The sequence below is a fragment of the Salmo salar genome, chromosome 10 (genome assembly GCF_965601325.2).
Source record: "Salmo salar chromosome 10, fSalSal1, whole genome shotgun sequence".
NCBI classification, from domain to species: Eukaryota; Metazoa; Chordata; class Actinopteri; order Salmoniformes; family Salmonidae; genus Salmo; species Salmo salar.
This window is the reverse complement of record NC_138300.1, coordinates 40,244,480-40,268,114: the sequence shown is the minus strand read 5'-3', so window position 1 is coordinate 40,268,114 and position 23,635 is coordinate 40,244,480. Positions and strand designations below refer to the sequence as shown.

Here is a 23,635-nt window from a genome sequence, read left to right as displayed (position 1 = left end):
CACACACACACACACACACACACACACACACACACACACACACCATAGCCACCCCCCTATACTAATCCAGTCTCAGGGGTGATGAGGTCATGTTAATTGACAGGGCCAAGGCTCATGCTGTGTTCACGTGCTAGTCGGAACTAGGAAAGTCAGAAATGTTCAATGTGCTAACTGGTTGAATGTGGCACATGTATAACTACAACCAGTTAGCAAGTCGGACATTTCAGAGTTTCCTACCTCCGACTAGCACGTCCACGCAGCATCAGACCTGTCTAGGCAGGTAGTCTAGCAGTTAGAGCGTGGTAGTGTTCCAACTTTATTTGCAATTCAAATCAACAAATGCACACGCCAAAAAGCACACATATACATTGTATCCGGTGTGTATGCGCACACTCTCATCCATTTGTGTGCTTACTGCTTGATATAATGATATGTGTCAATTTATTTGCACATGAACTTAGCTACCTGACCTGTGTGGGTTATGTCATCTGTGTACTGTAGGCTTACCAGAATGAGTTGATGATGGCAGGTAATAGAGAGAGATATGTTCCTATGGCATGAATCCCACACAGTCTGTTTTAGATCAATTATGTTATGTTCTCAATGGTGAGGACCTTTTCATAGGATTGACTGTGCTCCACTTATCTCATTACTGGTAGAATAGAAAGCATGTGTCTGCCTGTCTATTTTACTGAAACCCAGTTCAGACAGTTACTTAATAAACACATCATATAGATTTCATTAAAATCAATTAGAGGGAATTTGTTTATGTTTAAAGGGTGACTGATTGAGTTCTGGATGTCTGTAGAAATAGATCAGATTCAACCTCCAACTAGTCCCCCCCTTTCTATGTTGTAGGCCTATTGTATTGAGTTTGAGTTCAGAATTCGGTGTCCGAGTCAGTGTGTGTGGGGTCCAAGTTTGAGAACTCATGAAGACTTCACACATTCTGAAAAACATTCCTCCCTGGCTACACCCCCGCCCCCCCCACCTCTCTCTATGGTCAAAACGCCCCCATCCCTCCATTCCTTCAGGGTTTATTTGTTCAGGTGAGCATAGTGAAGTGAATATACTGGCTTCTCAGTTGGAGGGCCTAATTACGTCTAGAACCTGCCGCTTTGATCTTGCTCTGCGTGACGCGACGTATCCCGCCGCCGCTGCGCTCAGGTCCTAGTTTTTAGGTAAATACCTGGAGGCAAGGCTCAAGGAGCACAAGCAGCACACCCATGGTGAGAAGTCAGGTCCTGTGGTCTCATCATGCAGCCTACCACAGGCTTCAAACAGAGGGTAGACCTGTAGCTTTGTCATATAGGATCACGTACTGTAGGCCTGATAGAACATGCTCTCTGTTATTAAAAACGTCAGACGGTCCTTAACTATCTGACCAGCCAAGAAATTCACCTCCTAGGCTACTTTATGTCTCACAATGATCAGGGTGAGTAAAAAAGGAAAGGTTGAATATAAACATTAAAGAAGTAGTGTTAAAATGCTTTTGTTCTAGCCTACTTTCCATATAATATGTACAGGGTCCATTTGTTCTCTCCATGTTTAGGCAACAACTCCAACTGTAGTCAATATCTTGTATTCTAAAGGACTTAATATAAAATACCAGAAATATGATGTTGATTTAGCAGGGGCAATCCAAGCAACATGATATGGACTTTCAACAAATCAGACACGGGCTTCAGTACAGAGTAGGGACTAGGGCAGGGTTTCCCAAGCTCGGTCCTCGGGACCCCAAGAGGTGCACATTTAGTTTTTTGCCCTAGCACTGCACAGCTGATTCAAATAGTCATCATCAAGCTTTGAATCAGTGTTAGAGCAAAAAACAAAACATGCACCCCTTGGGGTCCTGAAGGCAGAGTTTGGGAACTCTGGACTAGGGCTTTGGCCAGCATGAACTATGAGTCTCTAGCCTGCTGGTGATCATTTTTGTCATTTAGCACACTCTTATCCAGAGCGACTTACAGTGCATACATTTTTTCCCCATACTGGTCCCCCGTGGGAATCGAACCCACAACCCTGGCATTGCAAACAGCATGCTCTACCAACTGAGCCACATGGGATCAGTGTGAGTCTTGACTGACTGTCCTTGTCCGATACTGCTCCCTAGTTGCCATTATCAGACATAACCTGGATACAGTCTCCAAATGATATGGCCTTATTCAAATGACGATCAAATATCAACAATTGATCATCTCTGTAGAAAAGATGATCATTCTATCCACCCTTCCTATTTTTCTATGAATTATCTCTCTACTGTCAAACAAAGTATTATGTGCATTACGTACTAGAGTAAAACTAGGACAACATAAGTCATTTCAGTTTTTATTTCTGTCTATATTTATTTTTATACATTTCTAACTAGAATTATGTTTCATAATGACACAAAAATGACACAAAATCACAACGGTATAAGGAGAACAATTGATTCCAGGGAGGGCAAATCTGACAATCAATTATTAAATCAATAACTCAATATCTGACCAAGTAATAATCAACTCACTATGCACAGTTTGAAAATAGTGAGTCTATTACACAGACAAACCTTTTTTTATTTAGATCTACAATACAATTAATCAAACACTTCAAATTCAGACAATGAAACACAATTAATTAAATAAACAATTTTGAATGTGTTTTTTTTCTCTCCTGGATAAATATAATATTGTGTACCCTTCTTATGGAGGCTAAGCCTTGCATTTCAAGTAAAAATCCAGTTAGGAACCAAGATAATTCATGAACATAAGAACTAACTCCATAGACTGGTCTCAGATCTGTTGTAGCTCATGCGAACTCCATTGCTCATTGTCAAGCCAAACAGTCTGGCCTCCCAACACTCACAGCTATCATCCAATCACAACCCACTGGGCACAGAGGTAAATTCAACGTCTATTCCACGTTGGGTCAACATCATTTCATTGTGTGCCCAGTCAGAAGGGTAGTGCAAATATATGTCATGACAAGGAGTGACAAGGAGTTGGCATGACAACACAAACAGACTGACACTTAGGCTACTAACTTCAGCGATAAACATGAATTATGAAATCATATAGGTAGTGTTTTGTTGATCAGTAATATGCCTTCATGGAAGGTGAGAGGGCTAATCCAAAGAAAGGTAAAAGGTTGAGGTCAAGCCAACAGCATGCAGGCACAGAAGAGGCGGTTTTACAGTATATTCACAGCAGTGGCTCCAGGAGAAATTAAAGTCAGTAGCAACGGGCAGAGCAGAGTTAATAGTGAGGAATAATGTCTAATATCGACAAGTTTATGTTTACCTGGATTGATAATGATTTATTTATTTTAATGAATGTGATCTATTTAAAGTTTGATGGGGAAAACCAAGGAGAAAGGTGTGTAAAAATGAATTCCTAACTCTATAGAAACTAAACTTTTACAATACCAGGAAAATAAATTGCACCCAAAGCTTTATTTTAAATCAAAACCCAACAAACAAATACAAATGCAATGGTATGATAAGACTTGGTAAACTAGGCCTGTGTTAAGTTATTTGAAATCCACAGTAAGCTGAAAATGTAATAAATATGATCGTTCGAAAAAGTAGTTCTGTTTGTATTTGATAGTGATACATTAAAGTGCATTTTATAGTGACCGCCTTCCTTAACAACGTACCAACCATTAGAGCTATCAGCGACATTTCAAGCTAGCTGTGGAGTGAGTTTATGGTATGTTTTTAACTCCGTTACACAAGCTGCATAACTAAGCTAACGGATGTGAGGCAGAGTAGAGAGCAGTAATCCAGTAGCCATAGAGCAATGGCAGTGTTGGTCCAGTGTTGAGTCCTGCCCCTGGCCTCAGTGGCATCAAAAGGCACTGAACCCGTGTCATCATAAGGCGCCCACGGGGTCTTGGGAGTCATTTTGGAGGGGACGCTCGTTTTGGATGGGAGACTAAACCAACACAAAAGAGGGACAATAAGACCCCAATGTTTGGCATCTACATTATATTTGTGAACAAAAATATAAACACAACATGCACCAATTTCAAATATTTTACTGAGTTACAGTTCATATAAGGAAATCAGTCAATTTAAATAATTAGGACACATGACTGGGCAGGGGTGCAGCCATAGGTGGGCCTGGCAGGGTACCCACTGGGGAGCAAGGCCCAGACGATCCTGCAGTTGAAGAAGCTGGATGTGAAGGTCCTGTGCTGGCGTGGTTACACATGGTCTGCGGTTGTGATGCTAGTTGGACTTACTGCCAAATTTTCAAAAACGACATTGGTGGCAGCTTATGGTAGAGAAATTAAAATTACATTCTCTGGCAACAGCTCTGGTGGACATTCCTGCAGTCAGCATGACAATTGCATGCTCCCTCAATACTTGAGACATCTGTGGCATTGTGTGTGTGACAAATCTGTACATTTTAGTGGCCTTTTATTATCCCCAGCACAAGGTGCACCTGTGTAATGATCATGCTGTTTAATCAGCTTCTTGATATGCCATACCTGTCAGGTGGATGGATTATCTTGGGAAAGGAGAAATGCTCAATAAAAGGGATGTAGATAAATTTGTGCCATTTTTTTTAGCAAAGTACGTTTTTCTTCATATGGAAAATGTCTGGGATATTTTATTTCAGCTCATAAAACATGGGACCAAACACTTTACATGTTGGATTTATATTTTTGCTCAGTGTAGTTGAATGGAATGTCTAGAAAGTGTGTGATAGTGTATGGTGGGCTGGGTGGTTTTCACAGCTTACCTGTCTAGATCGACAGGGCGGGTAAGGGTGTGTTGAATGGCACTTATGTTTCTGTAAGAAATAGGTACAGTATATTGACCATATTAATGTTTGTGATAAAAATGGGTTTAATCCATCCATGCATTAATGCCAAAAAGTCTCTAAGTTGGAAAGTGTGTGTGTGTGTGTGTGTGTGTGTGTGTGTGTGTGTGTGTGTGTGTGTGTGTGTGTGTGTGTGTGTGTGTGTGTGTGTGTGTGTGTGTGTGTGTGTGTGTGTGTGTGTTCTACCTTCTGATGCAGGCGATAGTGAAGATTGTGATCCGACAGCCAGGAATGTTTTAGTGACTGTGAGGCACTCATCCTCCAGCTAGAGAACACACATACATGATTAAAACACACACTATCACAGGGATACACAGGTCCACAACTGAATAATAATATAACTTTAGAGAACTACAACATAGTTGTCAACACACACACACACGGTACCCCTCACCTCTTGCTCTTGACCAGCAGGCGTGTGATGAAGTCTTTGGCCTCCTCAGAGATGTCTGTAAACTCCTCCTCCTCAAAGTTCCACTGACAGGCCAGGATGTTGTTCAGAGTCTCATTGTCATTGTCCCCCAGGAACGGAGACAGACCTGTCAGCCTGGAGAAAAGGATGTATAGTGTGTTCATGGTTTGTGTATGTACACACTGACTACTTCCTACTGACTTCTTGTGAGGTCCCCCTCGCAAAAGAGGTTTCTACCTCAAGGCCATTTTCCGGGTTCAATAAAAACAGGTACAATATGTGAGCATAAGAAGGTAATGGTTAGTGGATATCAGGACGCCCAGCAATGTAACGGTTAGTGGATAGCAGGACCCCCAGCAATGTAACGGTTAGTGGATAGCAGGACCCCCAGTAATGTAACGGTTAGTGGATAGCAGGACCCCCAGTAATGTAACGGTTAGTGGATAGCAGGACCCCCAGTAATGTAACAGTTAGTGGATATCAGGACCCCCAGTACTGTCACGGTTAGTGGATAGCAGGACCCCCAGCAATGTAACGGTTAGTGGATAGCAGGACCCACAGTAATGTAACGGTTAGTGGATATCAGGACCCCCAGCAATGTAACGGTTAGTGGATATCAGGACCCCCAGTAATGTAACGGTTAGTGGATATCAGGACCCCCAGTAATGTAACGGTTAGTGGATATCAGGACCCCCAGTAATGTAACGGTTAGTGGATATCAGGACCCCCAGTAATGTAACGGTTAGTGGATATCAGGACCCCCAGTAATGTAACGGTTAGTGGATATCAGGACCCCCAGCAATGTAACGGTTAGTGGATATCAGGACCCCCAGTAATATAACGGTTAGTGGATATCAGGACCCTCAGCAATGTAACGGTTAGTGGATATCAGGACTCACAGCATGTAGGTGATGACCCCCAGACTCCACATGTCCGTAGGGAATGAGACAAACTCATAGTTGATGACTTCCGGAGCCAGGAACTCAGGCGTTCCGAAGTTCACCCTCAGCTTTTCCCTGGGCTTATACCTGAGAAAGCGAGAAAAGAAAGTTAAGAGATGACATTTTAGTGATTTAGCAGACACTCTGATCCAGAGCGACTTACAGGAGCAATTGGGGTTAAGTGTCTTGCTCAAGGGCACCTCGAGAGATTTTTCACCTAGTCGGCTTGAAGATTGCTGGCTGTGCTTTGGCAAAGTGGGTGGGGTTATATCCTACCTGTTTGGCCCTGTCCGGGGGTATCATCAGATGGGGCTACAGTGTCTCCTGACCCCTCCTGTCTCAGCCTCCAGTATTTATGCTGCAGTAGTTTATGTGTCGGGGGGCTAGGGTCAGTCTGTTATATCTGGAGTATTTCTCCTGACTTATCCGGTGTCCTGTGTGAATTTAAGTAGGCTCTCTCTAATTCTCTCTTTCTTTCTTTCTTTCTTTCTTTCTTTCTTTCTTTCTTTCTTTCTTTCTTTCTTTCTTTCTTTCTCTTTCTTTCTTTCTTTCTCTCTCTCGAAGGACCTGAGCCCTAGGACCATGCCTCAGTACTACCTGACATGATGACTCCTTGTTGTCCCTAGTCCACCTGGCCATGCTACTGCTCCAGTTTCAACTGTTCTGCCTGCGGCTATGGAACCCTGACCTGTTCACTGTGATTACTATTATTTGACCATGCTGGTCTTTTATGAACATTTGAACATCTTGGCCATGTTCTGTTATAATCTCCACCCGGCACAGCCAGAAGAGGACTGGCCACCCCTCATAGCCTGGTTCCTCTCTAGGTTTGTTCCAAGGTTTTGGTCTTTCTAGGGAGTTTTTCCTTGCCACCGTGCTTCTACACCTGCATTACTTGCTGTTTGGGGTTTTAGGCTGGGTTTCTGTACAGCACTTTGATGTATCAGCTGACGTAAGAAGGGCTATATAAATACATTTGAAATTGAAATTAAAGATTCAAACCAGCGACCTTTCGGTTACTGGGCACACTCTTAACCGCTAGGCTACTTGCTGCCCTGTATCAAGCCAGGAACCACTGCTAATTAAACTTACCTCCTGGCGAGCCCGAAGTCAATAATTTTGATCTTGTTTGTGGCTCTGCTCACACACAGAATATTCTCGGGCTAGGAAAGGATATTAAAGAACCCAAAACAGTGAGACAAAGAGAATAACAGCACGCAATTATTAGCATCATCGCTAAGCTATTATGCTACAATGACAGGAAGATGGAGATAGAGCTATAGCTATAGAAAGGTAAAGTGTTGAAAAGAGTACAATGGGGAAGGTTGCAATAGAAACAGACAAAAAACAATAGGACAGTGAGAGACTGAGGGAGAGAGAGAGGGAGACAGAGAAGGGGGCAGCGAGTGAGAAAGTAACAGAGTGACAGGTTGTTGAGGATATGAAAGTAGAGAGCTAGGGTGTGTCCTGTCCTACCTTGAGGTCTAGATGCAGGATGTACATCCTGTGCATGTACTGTAGTCCCTCACAGATTTGTCTGATAAACAGCACTGTGTCCAGCTCTGTCAGCTTGTAGTTCTCATCTATGATCCGGTCGAACAGCTCCCCGCCATCCACACTACATAGAGAGGAGAGGAGAGACAGTCAGTCATCATAGACTACAGTAGAGAGAGAGGAATACAGTCCCACAATGGGATTTAAAGAGTAGACATATGGTGTAGTGTAGAGAGGAGAAATACACACACACACACAGGGAGGGAGGGAGGGAGGGACTTACTATTCCATGATGAGGATGATGTCGTGGCGTGATTCGAAGGCGGCGTAGAGCTGAATAAGGTTAGCGTGGTTCAGCTGGTTCATCACCTGGATCTCATTCTTCACCACATCCTGGGAAACAGAACATTAGAACGACAGACAGAAACACAATACAGACGGACAGAGAGACAGACACAGAAACAGACACACACAGACAGTGCCAACGGGGTTGGTTATTGAGACCTACAGTACCACATAGCAACCTGAGCCAGCTATGGCTTTGGCCGTGGCATTGGTGGGAAAACTACTTTGTGAATATCTGACATGATAACGTAATCATCCAGCTATGCACTGCCCCAGACATCTGACGACTATCTTATCTCACATGTTATACTCAGCTGACCATAGGAAAGCATAAGATGAGACTGACTCTGACACATTGCCACATGTGCAGTGGATATGAGGGCGATAAAGCTACTTTAAAATGGTATTCTATTATTTATGTGCTATGATAAAATATCCATCAATCTTAATGGTGGTGGGGACATTGGACACATACTGTACATCTGATATTAATGGCTTCGTTCCAAACGACACCCTATTCACTATGTAGTGCACTGCTTTTGACCAGGGCCCTGTTGTACTTAATAGGAAATAGGGTGGCATCTGGGAAGCAGCTATAATCAAGCGTCTGTTTCAGGTCTCACATTTCGAACACTATGATCCTTACCTTTTCTTTCTGGCTCCTGGCCTTGATCATCTTGGCAGCCAGAGTCAGTCCAGAACAGTTCTCCACACATTTGTGGACTTGTCCAAAACGTCCCCTATGATCCCACCATCACATACAGAGAAACAAGTTCAGAAACAGTGTAGTCTCTTGTGACAGCCTTAACATTAAAGTTGAGGAGCTGCTTTGGTTCTGGTGGCCGAGATGAATAACAGTGATGCTTTATAACACCCTGTCCTTTTCGCCTCAGCGTACAATAGAGCTAAGTTAACAATAACATTATACTAATGCTAACTGTTCTATATCAGGCTTTAATTGGTTTGTCATTGTAGGGATGGTATGCACACTCACAGATTTCTCTCTCTCTCTCTCACTTTTTCAGAACTCTTCACACAGTGAACACAACAGCAGTCTATGTGGGCTAAACTGTGATCATTTTTCATTGCTTTGGCACAAAATGCATTCAATGACTACATCTTTCAAATTTCATGAATTCTTTTCTCACTCAGACACAACCACCACCAAAACTCTATGTACCTACAGGACAATTTGCACATGTTTACATACTCTTTTCAAAACTGTTAAACTTAAGTTCAAAACCTAACATAACACAACATTTAATAAGACAGCAATTTGCTACATTTCTACAGTAATACCGTATTGAAATATATTCCACATCTAAAAGATTAAATACTATCAAAACAATTAGACCAACCACAGCTGATTCCCATTGTAGCTGAACACCTACCCAGGTGTTAGTCTTTCAATTACATTACCATCTATAGAAAAGGGGACATCTTAGGAATAATGCTGTACTGTAATGTAAACATGGACCCAGCCAGAGATAGAGAAGTGGCTGACAGCGGAAGAAGACTGGCTGGGAGAGGGAGAGGAGTATGTATGCATGGTGGAAGAAGACTGAGAGGAAGATCAAGAGCTGTAGTCTCAGATGAGATTAGGACTACTATAATTGATCATGTAATAAATCATGGTCTATCAATGAGAGCGGCTGGTCTGAGAGTGCAGCCAAATCTGCAACGCTCAACAGTGGCATCTATTGTGAGAAATTTCCAGCAAAACAACAGGTAAGATGCGCATTCTGCAAGGACATCTGACTGAACTGCACATTCAAGAAGTAAAATGAGCAAGGCTTCCAAACCCACATGTGTGTAATTGTATTTCTGCTTAGGACCCAACGGTTACCTCTCACAGGTGGGACAGGTGGGATTTTCACTGCCGTGCAGGAAACTGCAATTGTTGATATGGTCATCAGAAACAATGGCATAAAACTCACAGAGATTCGGGACAGAGTGTTGGCAGACAACATTACATTTGGAAATATTCACAATGTAAGCATATCAACTATTTCTAGAGTCCTGAAACAACATCAAGTCAGGATGAAGCAGTTGTACACTGTCCCCTTTGAGAGGAACTCTGAACGAGTCAAGCAACTCAGGAACAGATATGTCCAGGCAAGATGACTATAAAATACACAACTGGTTTGAACAAAACCAAACAGGGCAGAGACACACAATGGCATGTTTTAGGTATAATGTAAACTACCGTAATAGCCTAACTCTTGTGTTGCCTTGTGGATTTATTTTAGAGAGTCATGGAGATTGAAGCCAGGCAAACAACCCACATATTCATCTTTGTGGATGAGGCTGGTTTCAACTTGGCCAAAACATGGCGGCGAGGAAGAAATGTGATTGGAAAAAGAGCCACAGTGGATGTCCCGGGCCAGATGGGTGCCAACATCACAATGTGTGCAGCAATATCCTCTGATGGATTGCTGTTATACAACACTGAGCGTCTCATTTTATTCCTGGATGACCTCTATGGAAGGGTTGTGCCAGGTGAGGAAAGGGTTGCAGTGAGGCGAAATCGGCCAACGTTTGTAATTGTATGGGACAATGTGGCATTTCACCACTCCTGTGCAGTCACAGAGTGGTTTGCAGCCCATCCCAGGAAGGTGTCACTTTTCCTCCCACCTTACTCTCCATTCCTCAACCCCATAGAGGAATTATTTTCCTCAAGGAGGTGGAAGGTTTATGACCACAATCCACATGATGTCACGTCCTGACCATGGTAAGCTGTTATTTTCTATGGTAGTGTCACGTCCTGACCAGTATAAGGGGTTATTTGTTATTGTAGTTTGGTCAGGACGTGGTAGGGGGTGTTTGTTTAGAGTGTTTCGGGGTTTGTTGGGCTATGTTCTGTTTTGAGAGGGGTGTTTGTTTAGAGTGTTTTGGGGTTTGTTGGGCTATGTTCTAGTATGTCTATTTCTATATGGTGTTTGTTGGGTTGACCTTCAATTGGAAGCAGCTGCTCCTAGTTGCTTCTAATTGAAGGTCCTATTTAAGAGGGGTGTGTTTCTATGGGATTTTGTGGGTAGTTGTTCCTTGTATAGCTGTAGGCCTTACAGGACTGTTTGTCGTCGTTGTTTTTTGTATACGTTTGTTTTGGTTTTCCTTCTTTCTGCCAAATAAAAGAAGATGATTATACACATTCCCGCTGCATTTTGGTCTAATCCTTACGACGCCCATGACAGAACTACCCACCTTAAACAGACCAAGCAGCGGAGGAAGGAGCAGCAGGGGAATATAAGGATTCATGGACATGGGAGGAGATCCTGGACGGGGCAGGACCATGGCACCAGGCTGGGGAGTACCGGCGCCCTAAGGAGGATCTGGAGGTAGCCAAGGTGGAGCGGCGCTATTATGAGGCATTATACGCACCGAGAGGCAAGTGTGAGAGGCACACAGGTAATTTGGCTGGTCCAAGGGTGAGCCCTAAGCCAACTCCCCGTGCTTATTATGGGGAACGTATAGAGTGGAGAGCGCCGGTGTATGCGGAAGTGCGCACGATCTCGCCCATGCGCACGCACAGTCCGGTGCGAGCGATCCCAGCCCCTCACAAGTGCCGTGCTAGAGTGGACATGCAGCCTGGAAGGAGGATGCCTGCGCAGCACATCTGGCCACCAGTGCACCTCCTAGGCCCAGGCTACCCTACGCCTGCTCTACGCACGGCAACCATCAGGCCTCTGCACAGCCCAGTTCGCCCTGTGCCAGCACTCCGCTCGTGCAGGGCTACTATTACGATCCAGCCAGGACGGGTTGTGCAGGAGGTGTGCTCCAGACCTCCAGTGCCTACTCATGGCCCGGTGTATCCAGTTCCTGCTCCCTGAGGTGTGTGTCTCTAGTCTGGCGCCTCCAAAGCCAGCACCACGCACCAGGCCTCCAGTGCGTCAGCCCAGTCCAGCTCGTCCTGCTCCTGCTCCTCGCACTAGCCCTGTGGTGCGTGTCCCTAGTCTGATGATTCCTAAGCCAGCCCCACGCGTCAGGCCTTTAGTGCGCAGTCCCCGTCCAGAGCTTCCGGCAACAGTGCCCCGTCCAGAGTGTCCGGCAACAGTGCCCCGTCCAGAGTGTCCGGCAACAGTGCCCCATCCAGAGTGTCCGGCGACAGTGCCCCGTCCAGAGCTTCCGGCAACAGTGCCCCATTCAGAGTGTCTGGCAACAGTGCCCCGTCCAGAGTGTCTGGCAACAGTGCCCCGTCCAGAGTGTCCGGCAACAGTGCCCCGTCCAGAGTGTCCGGCAACAGTGCCCCGTCCAGAGTGTCCGGCGACAGTGCCCCGTCCAGAGTGTCCGGCGACAGTGCCCCGTCCAGAGTGTCCGGCGACAGTGCCCCGTCCAGAGTGTCCGGCGACAGTGCCCCGTCCAGAGTGTCCGGCGACAGTGCCCCGTCCAGAGCTTCCGGTGACAGTGCCCCGTAGAGAGACGGCCCACAGTCCAGAGCCAGCAGAGATGGCCCACAGTCCGGAGCCAGCAGAGACAGCCCACAGTCCGGAGCCAGCAGAGACGGCCCACAGTCCGGAGCCAGCAGAGACGGCCCACAGTCCGGAGCCAGCAGAGACGGCCCACAGTCCGGAGCCAGCAGAGACGGCCCACAGTCCGGAGCCAGCAGAGACGGCCCACAGTCCGGAGCCAGCAGAGACGGCCCACAGTCCGGAGCCAGCAGAGACGGCCCACAGTCCGGAGCCAGCAGAGACGGCCCACAGTCCGGAGCCGAGAAAGACGGCCCACAGTCCGGAGCCGAGAGAGACGGCCCACAGTCCGGAGCCGAGAGAGACGGCCCACAGTCCGGAGCCGAGAGAGACGGCCCACAGTCCGGAGCCGAGAGAGACGGCCCACAGTCCGGAGCCGAGAGAGACGGCCCACAGTCCGGAGCCGAGAGAGACGGCCCACAGTCCGGAGCCAGAGAGACGGCCCACAGTCCGGAGCCGAGAGAGACGGCCCACAGTCCGGAACCGAGAGAGACGGCCTACAGTCCGGAATCGGCGCAGCCAGAGTCGCCCTACAGTCCGGAGCTCCCAGAGTCGCCCTTCAGCCCGAGGTCTCCAGCGACGCACATCAGCCCGAGGTCTCCAGCGACGCACATCAGCCCGAGGTCTTCAGCGATGCGCCATAGCCCAGAGACTTCGGGAGGGGTAAAATGTAATAAGTATTTAGCGGGGGTGGACAGGTTAGGTTGGGGAGTAAGGTCGGAGCCTGAAAAACCTCCATAAAAGGAGGTTGGGGAGGGGGGGTGTAGCACAAGAACCGTCGGTGACGGTGGCCACCCTCCCTTCCCTCGCTTTAGTTAGGATTATTATTTTTTGTTTTGGGGTTTATTTTTTGTGTTTAATTTTTGTGTGAGGTGCATCCGGGGTCTGCACCTTTGGGGGGGGGGGGGTACTGTCACGTCCTGACCAGTATAAGGGGTTATTTGTTATTGTAGTTTGGTCAGGACGTGGCAGGGGGTGTTTGTTTAGAGTGTTTCGGGGTTTGTTGGGCTATGTTCTAGTATGTCTATTTCTATGTGGTGTTTGTTGGGTTGACCTTCTATTGGAAGCAGCTGCTCCTAGTTTCTTCTAATTGAAGGTCCGATTTAAGAGGGGTGTGTTTCTATGGGATTTTGTGGGTAGTTGTTCCTTGTATAGCTGTAGGCCTTACAGGACTGTTTGTCGTCGTTGTTTTTTGTATACGTGTGTTTGTTTTGGTTTTCCTTCTTTCTGCCGGATAAAAGAAGATGAGTATACACATTCCCGCTGCATTTTGGTCCAATCCTTATGACACCCATGACAGGTAGAGTAGGTCAGGGCGTGACAGGGGGTTTTTCTAGTTTAGGTTTTCTATGTTGTTATGTTCTAGTTTTGTATTTCTATGTTGGGCTTTGTTTGAGATGATCTCCAATTAGAGGCAGCTTGTCATCCTTGTCTCTAATTGGAGGTCATATTTAAGTTGATGTTTATCCCACCTGGGTTTGTGGGAGATTATTTTTGAGTAGTGTATGTTTCACCTCTGCGTCACGGTTTCTTGTTTTGTTCTTTAGTTTATGTATTGCTTAGTTTCACAGTGTAAATAAAACGTGGAACGACACATACGCTGCACTTTGGTCCTCTCATTCCTACGACAGCCGTGACACATGATCAAATGTCCCTCCTGGACGCAATGAATGCTGGATGCCTGGACATATCTGCAGAAGATTGCCAGGGATGCCAAAGATTCTTTCCTAGGTGTATTGCCCAAGATGACATAAGATGTGATGTGGATGAGAACCTGTGGCCAAATGCAGAAGACAGGATTGACTAGCATTGCTACTGTATCAGTATTGGTAGATGGTGTATATACAAATTCTTGTATTTTGGAATCACTCAATGCCAAAAAATGACATGAAGCATATTGCATCATGTCTGATTCATTCCTGTAACATATACTGCAGTGAATTCTAAACAGTAGAGAGGTGTCATTCTTGTTCTGTAAAGACTTTTTACAAAAGAAAACATTGTGTAGTGCTACCTGTTGTTAGTGTTGTTTAGGTCATTGTTTTATGAGTGACAAAGCGTGCTTGTTGGGTGACAACCTTTGCTAGTGTTATGGAAGAATGAGTTGATTGAGACATGTATGAAGTGTTTTGGTAGTTTTAGTGCATTTTCAATGTGAAATTAACTGCTGTGCCAAGCTGAAAGTTGGTTAGGAGAACTGTGTAAAGAGTTTTGAAAAAGTGACCTAAGTATTGAGAAATGGGTAAGAGCGATTGAAAAAAAGGTGCCAGTGCCCCAGTGACAACAATTTTGGACCCCCTTGTGGCCCCCCTAAATGTGGAGTATGAAATCATTTTTACATAACACATTTTTTCTATCGTTCTTTTTTTACATCCGTTATTAAACAGTGGCAATGATGATGATTATGAACATGGTCTTTTGCCTGCTAATGCCTGCAATGCAGTGAAGAAAACGATATGACAACAACGTCTAATGTAACTGACCCCTCTAACAGTACAACTGGCTCAAGCTTGGCCCCACCAGTTGAAATGGTCTAGAACCGCCACTGGTGTGTGTGAGTTTCACATACCGTGGAGTAAAAATAAACTGTCTGACTGTGGTGTCCCACAGTCCCTGTTGTATCTCTCTATTATTGGCCACTTCTTTCTTTCTCTCTTCACCCCCTCCCTCTCCCTGTCTCTCTCTCTTTCCCTCCCTCTCTCTCGACATCTGCATTGCCTCCCAAAATGTTCAAATGCTACGGCTTCAAAGGGTCTGGTTTTCAAGATCTCTCTCGCGCGCTCTCTCTCTCTCTCTCTCTCTCTCTCTCTCCTCCTGACTCACCCTCCTAGGACCTCGTCTCTGTTAATGGCGTAGAAGGTAGCAATCTGGTGAGGTTTTGGAGTCACAATACGGTGGTCAAAGGGGGCTGCTGGCGGAGGGGTAAAGTCTGGAGATGATAGAGAGAGATGGAGGAGAGAGGTGGGGAAAAGGAGAGGAAGGGAGGGATAAGGGAAATGGAGTGAGGTGACAGGAGAGTGGATAGGGAGCATACAGGAGATAGATTAGTGTTTGTTCTGTCTTAGTAACCAAACGGATCATACGGTCTCATGCCAGAATTTCATAATCCAATTTGCCAGCTGTGACATGTTTGTGACTTTTAAACATGCAAGGTGTGGTTAAGTACTGTGGTCTGTGTGGTGAGTGACTGACTATGAAGACAGAGTAGTCATTAGGGTTTCTGACAGTTTTTCAGCCTGCTTGCCAACCCAGGATAATATGAAGATACTATATACTATATTTTATTTTAGGAATATTGCCTCAATTGCAACAAAAGTCCAAATTAGCTTCCTGTTTTGTTTTCAAACTTTTGTCAGTTTCCATTTCTGTGAAATGATGAACCTTACCAATGATGTACTCTTCTGGCTGTCCATCATCCACCTCTTCTTCCTCCTTCATCTTCTCTGCCTTTGATTGGGCAGCCTGAGGCTCTACCCCCTCAGGTACTCCTCCCTCTTCGTCCTCCTCTTTCCTCTCCTCCACTCTGCTCTTTTTCAGGTCATCTTTCAGCAGGTCCTCCTCTGTGACACAGTTTTTACTGCTGGCGGCCACTTCACCTAACTCCTCTGAGCTAAATAACAAACAAACATCAAACACATATCAAATCAACTATTAATTATGTTAAGTAATTAGCCAGTAGTTATTTTGGTAAGCGTACACTATACAGAAGTTGCAATTTACAGTCATAGTAATGTCAAAAGATGAGTTGAATTTCAAAAGGTACCTTTTTAGAGGTTTTGGTGACAATGATGACTCTTCTTCCCCTCCTTCTCTTCTATTCTCCACCTCTTCCTCTCCAACGTGTTCCTCCCTCCCCTCCTCTTCCTCAGGCACGGATTCACCAAATATATCCCTCTCCTCTTCCTCCCTGGCCCTCTGCTCTTCCTCCCGTTCAGGGGTTCTCCTCTTCTCCTCCTCCTCCCCCTCTAGATCCTCGAGGTCCTCTGGTTGGACGACGGGGGCACGGAGCATGTCCAGAACCACCCCGTTACCATGGGAAAGTTCAGCATTCTGCCTGTTGAGCTTCTCCACCTGGTGTAGAAGAAGGGCCTCTACAGAGTCTGAGGAGGGACAAACGGAGCAAAAAAAATCATGCTTTGGTGTAGATTCACCCAATCAACAACTTTACTTGCCTTGAGTATTCATCCTGATCTTCAAAGAGCAACCCTCATTAGACATCTATTACCAGAGCACCCCTCATTAGACATCTATTACCAAAGAGCACCCCTCATTAGACATCTATTACCAAAGAGCACCCCTCATTAGACATCTATTACCAAAGAGCACCCCTCATTAGACATCTATTACCAAAGCACCCCTCATTAGACATCTATTACCAGAGCACCCCTCATTAGACATCTATTACCAAAGAGCACACCTCATTAGACTTCTATTACCAAAGAGCCCCCCTCATTAGACATCTATTACCAAAGAGCACCCCTCATTAGACATCTATTACCAAAGAGCCCCCCTCATTAGACATCTATTACCAAAGAGCACCCCTCATTAGACATCTATTACCAAAGAGCACCCCTCATTAGACATCTATTACCAAAGAGCACCCCTCATTAGACTTCTATTACCAAAGCAACCCTCATTAGACATCTATTACCAGAGCACCCCTCATTAGACATCTATTACCAAAGATCACCCCTCATTAGACATCTATTACCAAAGAGCACCCCTCATTAGACATCTATTACCAAAGAGCACCCCTCATTAGACTTCTATTACCAAAGCAACCCTCATTAGACATCTATTACCAGAGCACCCCTCATTAGACATCTATTACCAAAGAGCACCCCTCATTAGACATCTATTACCAAAGATCACCCCTCATTAGACATCTATTACCAAAGAGCACACCTCATTAGACTTCTATTACCAGAGCAACCCTCATTAGACTTCTATTACCAGAGCAACCCTCATTAGACATCTATTACCAAAGATCACCCCTCATTAGACATCTATTACCAAAGAGCACCCCTCATTAGACATCTATTACCAAAGCACCCCTCATTAGACATCTATTACCAAAGAGCACCCCTCATTAGACATCTATTACCAAAGAGCACCCCTCATTAGACATCTATTACCAAAGAGCACCCCTCATTAGACATCTATGACCAAAGAACACCCCTCATTAGACATCTATTACCAAAGAGCACCCTCATTAGACATCTATTACCAAAGAGCCCCCCTCATTAGACATCTATTACCAAGGATGCACTGCTGCTCTATTTTAGTTACATTTGTTTGACTGCTTTATTGTGTTACAAGTTGAGGTGAAGATGGTGTGTTTATCTCTGCTACCTGATGCATGTGGAGGCTTCTTCTTCTTCTGGGCTTTCAGGCCTTTCAGGGTGAGTTTGACCTTGTCCTTTCCATCCCTCACCCCATTGTCCTTCAGCTGACAGGGAGAGAGGAAGAGACATACACTTTAAATGCTCATTGCAAACTGGGCAACAACACTCTGGTCTTACATTTGAATGCTATGACAGTGAATGCAAAGAGAATGGAGCGATGGAAAGAGAAGAGACAGGGGAAATACAGAAGTTAGATCTTCATTTGAGCTCGTTTGCTACAGCAGGAAAATAATCCTGCAGCAACAGGAAATGTTCATTATTATGTGGATTTTAATTAATGGACTTTCTGTACAGTATTGGTAGATACATTTTTCGTAATTTTTTCGTAAAAATCAAGTCTGAAATTACAAAATGGAAATGACAAACCTCAGAATCCCTTTTAAACCTCAAATACACTACAAGTTTTAAATATCCTGCATTGCAGGAAAGTTCTCCTGCAACAGGGTGATCAAATGAAGATCCTACATCTGTAGATTGCCACGTTTGTTTGCACCTTCTATTACCAACAATTTGCACGTATGGCCAGGAAGCTTTAAGGATCTGTGAAAGCTATTGGTTCATATTCCATGCATGTATTATATAACAGACCTAGTATATAGCAACACATTTCCGATAGCAATAGTGGAATTGTATGTTTCACTACACATTAACAGATGCATGTGTTTGTTGTCATGGTGGTTGCCATCATAACTGAAGCATGGTTGTCATGTCATGATGGACAGATCGTCTCCTAGACAATAATACAGAGAAGGGCTTAAATGTCATCTCAGTTTGTATGATGTCATCTCCAACTACTGTGTGTGTGTGTGTGTGTGTGTGTGTGTGTGTGTGTGTGTGTGTGTGTGTGTGTGTGTGTGTGTGTGTGTGTGTGTGTGTGTGTGTGTGTGTGTGTGTGTGTGTGTGTGTGTGTGTGTGTGTATTTGCATAACATGTGTGGGATCATACACACACATAGCATGTCATCTATACCGCCCCTCTCTCCACCAGAGTGCCTAAACACTAGACGCCCAGAAGGTGATACTAGGGATACGTCCCAAATAGCACCCTATTCGTGATATAGCGCACTAAGTTTAACCAGGGCCCATATATACACTTTATATCGAGAATATATATATATATATATATATATATACAGGGAATAGGGTGCCATTTGGGACCTAACCAAGATAATAATGTTGGCATTATAGATGTTTGCTTTACCCATCTACACCCAGACCCAGTGACCCCCAGGACCCAGAGAACCTCCAGGACCCAGAGTCCCCCACAGGGCAGGGGAATATGCAGAAGTAATACATGATACTGCTACCTCAACACACGCGCACAGATAGACGTCTGCTTGCACGCCACGCACCCACTTACCCATGACTTGTGTCGTTTTACAGTGACTACAGTCTTCTCCATTTCTGTGTAGCTAATATGAAAAGGCATGGGTGGGTAATGCAGTGTTGAGTAGTAATTTAAGGTAGCAAATGAAATACAACCCAGCACTGGCTCCAGTGTAAAAATTAAAAAAGGGGCCAGGACTCACTTGGCACAGACGTCAATTCAATGTCTATTACACGTTGGTTCAACGTAATTTCATTGAAATGACGTGGAAACAACGTTGATTCAACCAGTGTGTGCCCATTGGGTTGATTATGATTTACAACTGAAGCTTTTCATTGTCTTTATAAAAAAAAAAGGCTGACATGGTGTGTGTCCCTCACCTTCCTGGCCTGCTTGGCCTTAGCCCCCTTACAGCCACCTGGCTTATTAAACAGCAGCTCAGCCAGCCGGGAGCTCTTTACCACCTCTTCCATGAAGCTGATGACCTGATGCATGCCCACCATCAGCCTCTCCATCCCCTCCACCTCCAATCCCTGGTTCTGGGTCTCACCCTGGGTCTGAATTCCACCCAGACATCCAGACCCCAGGCCCCGGCCCTGAGAGAGGCCACTTCCCGCCCCACACCTCCCAGGTCCCGGGACAGGTCATCCAGCCGGATGAGGACTGTCTCCTGGACGTTGAGTAGACGCTCCATCTTACTGCTTAGAGATTCCATGCAGCTTTCAGTCACAAAGCACCTTGGAGCAATGACTGGAGAAGAGGAGGCGGACAAGGAGGAGGAAGAGGCTGAGGATGGTGTGTGGGGTTGTTTGCCAGGTCCAGTTGGTGTTAGCTTCGTCCCGGCTGGTTTCTGACCGTGACATGGGTTGGGGTCGTACACCTTGGCCAGAGAGTTGACCAGACTGTAACTCATGCTGAGTTCCACAGCAGAGTGGTCAACCACAGTCACTGGACACTTAAACGTAACGCAATCTTCCTCGTTCTTCACGCACAGCAGCTATAGTATCTCTTCCCTGGTCACCTCTCAAACAAAGAAAGTTCCCTCCTGGTTAAACTGAAACCCTTTCTCTTATGTCTGTCGGAGTCCGCTGATAACAAGATGATAATCTGTCACCCCTCACTTTACTCACAGCAGTTTGCGCTTCTCTTCCCAAACACAGTCCCCTCTGTGGTTATACTCCACCCAGAAGTCTGACCGATTGATCATTCGACCGCTGTATCCTCTTCACAGTGGGTTAAAGTCCAACTAAAGTCAGATCAGTCCAATCACAGGCTTGTTTACAAAGACCAACGAAAAGGAAAATCCTTTCACAAAGAAACAGTGAAGAGACTGTGAAGAGAGACAGAGAACAGAGAGAGGACAGGACATACAGGCTGTCTGCCAGTCAATCATCTCCTCTTCCTAGCCAGAGAGACAGTGGGAGTTTTAAGAACAGTGTGGGGCATAGGGGTGTCCTCCAAAATACAGTGCAGCCTTAAACGGATGTCAGAACCTCAGTGGTGAGTGGCCAGTGATGGTAGTAGTTAAGGGGGGGGGGGGGGGGGGGTGAAGGAAATGTGGAGGGGGTGTGGAGGGGGTGCAAGGGGTGAGGAGGGGCTGTGGAGGGGGTGAGGGGTGTGTGGAGGGGGATGCAAGGAATTGCTGTGTGACATCCGAGACACTTCAAAAGCTTCCAGTCAGGTGTCACAATCCTGAGATTGCAAGCAGTAACAAGCCACGTCTAAAAAAACAAATCAGCTGCTGCAGTAAAGAGTGAGAAAAGTGAGGGACAGTTCAGACCATTATGAACCCTGTTGTATTGTCTTGGCTGTTATGTGTGTGTTGCTCTCTCATTGCTCTGGTTTGTGTGTGTATGTGTATGTGTGTGTGTGTGTGTGTGCGTGTGCATATGTACATGTGTGCGTACATGCATGCAGTAACAGGTGGGAGAGGGCACAAGGCCACAAAGACTCTATTAACCCTTCTGAACCTCTGTTAAACTCACTACAACTCAGGGGTATTTCTGAACGTCTCCAAATGCCAAATGGCCTTTATATCTACCCTGTTTTTACTCAGCAGTGGGTGTCTTGGGGCAGAACACTGAGCATTACTGGCTCATCTGAGACTCAGTCTTCATTTCCAGGGTCAAATCTTTCCTGGCGAGCCTTCCCTCCTTCCTACCACTGATCTCAGTCCAAGTCTCAAGGCCAATTAACATTCAGACATTCAAAGTTGACAGTGAGCAACTATTATTTTATTAGATTAGTAGTAGAACTACTGAGTGAATGCTACCATTAATAACAAACAAGAGAGGTTGTGTAGATTTCCAACTTCTTTACTCAAACATGAATACCACAGAAAACATTTGGGTCTAGCGCAAACTGTATGGAGAGCATGTCCAAAAAGAATAGCTTCAGTGAGTTCTGAGTACCACAGGAAAGAGAGGGCAGGTGGAGAGAATTCAGGACGAGGATCCTTCCCGCTTTCAACAGACAGAAGCCCCCGGACAGAGGCTGGTTCCCAATTTAAGAACAGTGTTCACGTTGAGGTGCAGGAACAGTACTCACACTGTGAGGTGCAGGAACACTATTCACACTGTGAGGTGCAGGAACACTATTCACACTGTGAGATGCGAGGGAACACTATTCACACTGTGAGGTGCAGGAACACTATTCACACTGTGAGGTGCAGGAACACTATTCACACTGTGAGGTGCAGGAACACTATTCACACTGTGAGGTGCAGGAACACTATTCACACTGTGAGGTGCAGGAACAGTATTCACACTGTGAGGTGTAGGAACAGTATTCACACTGTGAGGTGCAGGAACACTATTCACACTGAGGTGCAGGAACACTATTCACACTGTGAGGTGCAGGAACAGTATTCACATTGTGAGGTGTAGGAACAGTATTCACGGTGAGGTGCAGGGACAGTGTTCACACTGAGGTACAGGAACACTATTCACATTGTGAGGTGCAGGAACAGTATTCACACTGTGAGGTGTAGGAACAGTATTCATGGTGAGGTGCAGGGACAGTGTTCACACTGTGAGGTGCAGGAATAGTATTCGCACTGTGAGGTGTAGGAACAGTATTCACGGTGAGTGCAGGGACAGTGTTCACACTGTGGGGTGCAGGAACAGTATTCACACTGTGGGGTGCAGGAACAGTATTCACAGTGAGGTGCAGGAACAGTATTCTCACTGTGGGGTGCAGGAACAGTATTCACAGTGAGGTGCAGGAATAGTATTCCCACTGTGGGGTGCAGGAACAGTATTCACATTGTGAGGTGTAGGAACATTATTCACGGTGAGGTGCAGGGACAGTGTTCACACTGTGAGGTGCAGGAACACTATTCACACTGTGAGGTGCAGGAACAGTATTCACACTGTGAGGTGTAGGAACAGTATTCATGGTGAGGTGCAGGGACAGTGTTCACACTGTGGGGTGCAGGAACAGTATTCGCACTGTGAGGTGTAGGAACAGTATTCACGGTGAGGTGCAGGGACAGTGTTCACACTGTGGGGTGCAGGAACAGTATTCACACTGTGGGGTGCAGGAACAGTATTCACAGTGAGGTGCAGGAACAGTATTCTCACTGTGGGGTGCAGGAACAGTATTCACGGTGAGGTGCAGGAATAGTATTCCCACTGTGGGGTGCAGGAACAGTATTCACACTGTGGGGTGCAGGAACAGTATTCACAGTGAGGTGCAGGAACAGTATTCACAGTCAGGTGCAGGAATAGTATTCCCACTGTGGGGTGCAGGAACACGGAAACATAAGAAACAGTAGATACTGACTACACCAAACAACTAAGAAAGCTGTGGGAAGGAAGGAGAGTAAAGCTGAGAGAAGAGGGAGCGATGATTTTTTTCTACCACTGTACCTCTAAATCACAATGGAGATAATGCTTATTACGTGTTCATTACACAAGATACTGTTTATTACGTGTTCATTACACAAGGTAAAGTTTATTATGTGTTCATTACGTGTTCATTACACAAGATAATGTTTATTACGCGTTCATTACACAAGATAATGTTTATTACGTGTTCATTACACAAGATAATATTTATTACTTAAGAAAAGACCAAGATGAAAACATAAATATGGCTTTGACGTGGTGACAGACAGACAACACATAAATAGATTTGGATTGTTTACCATTGGAAAAGTGTTATACTGTCACATTCTAAGACATAAGACCCTGACCAAAAAACCCCATCCACATCATACCATAGAAGTGTTTAAAGCAGGACCCTGTAACAACACTATACTGTTAACATAGGGTGTTTTGGGATAGGGGTGTGTGGAAACTATCTGCTAATACAGGTATTCCCAAACTGGGGTACTGGGGATACGCGCAATGCCGTCGGGGGCATGCCAAATAAAAATGTGGTTCAAAAAATTCTTCACATTTTCAAACAGTACATTTATATTTTCCAACAGAGCTATACA

The 23,635-nt window shown here is 45.4% G+C and overlaps 1 protein-coding gene across 3 annotated transcripts in view; it reads right to left on the bottom strand.

The window, feature by feature from the left end:
* Positions 1 to 2,314: 2,314 nt before the first annotated feature.
* The window catches only part of LOC106560377 (uncharacterized), a 68,949-nt gene continuing 47,628 nt past the window's right edge, over positions 2,315 to 23,635 (bottom strand). For 2 of the 3 annotated variants that reach the window (XM_014123236.3, XM_014123238.3), the window contains 13 exons: positions 17,816 to 17,912; positions 16,227 to 16,563; positions 15,850 to 16,073; positions 15,287 to 15,392; positions 8,644 to 8,737; positions 7,936 to 8,045; positions 7,635 to 7,776; positions 7,251 to 7,321; positions 6,117 to 6,245; positions 5,200 to 5,352; positions 4,992 to 5,070; positions 4,725 to 4,775; positions 2,315 to 3,911 (listed from right to left, as the gene is read on the bottom strand). In XM_014123236.3, the coding sequence (XP_013978711.3) occupies positions 3,849 to 3,911; positions 4,725 to 4,775; positions 4,992 to 5,070; positions 5,200 to 5,352; positions 6,117 to 6,245; positions 7,251 to 7,321; positions 7,635 to 7,776; positions 7,936 to 8,045; positions 8,644 to 8,737; positions 15,287 to 15,392; positions 15,850 to 16,073; positions 16,227 to 16,563; positions 17,816 to 17,912 (1,656 nt within the window). In that variant the 3' untranslated portion in view covers positions 2,315 to 3,848. The remainder of the gene's footprint in view (positions 3,912 to 4,724; positions 4,776 to 4,991; positions 5,071 to 5,199; positions 5,353 to 6,116; positions 6,246 to 7,250; positions 7,322 to 7,634; positions 7,777 to 7,935; positions 8,046 to 8,643; positions 8,738 to 15,286; positions 15,393 to 15,849; positions 16,074 to 16,226; positions 16,564 to 17,815; positions 17,913 to 23,635) is intronic. The other variant, XM_014123237.3, reaches the window with a different exon arrangement.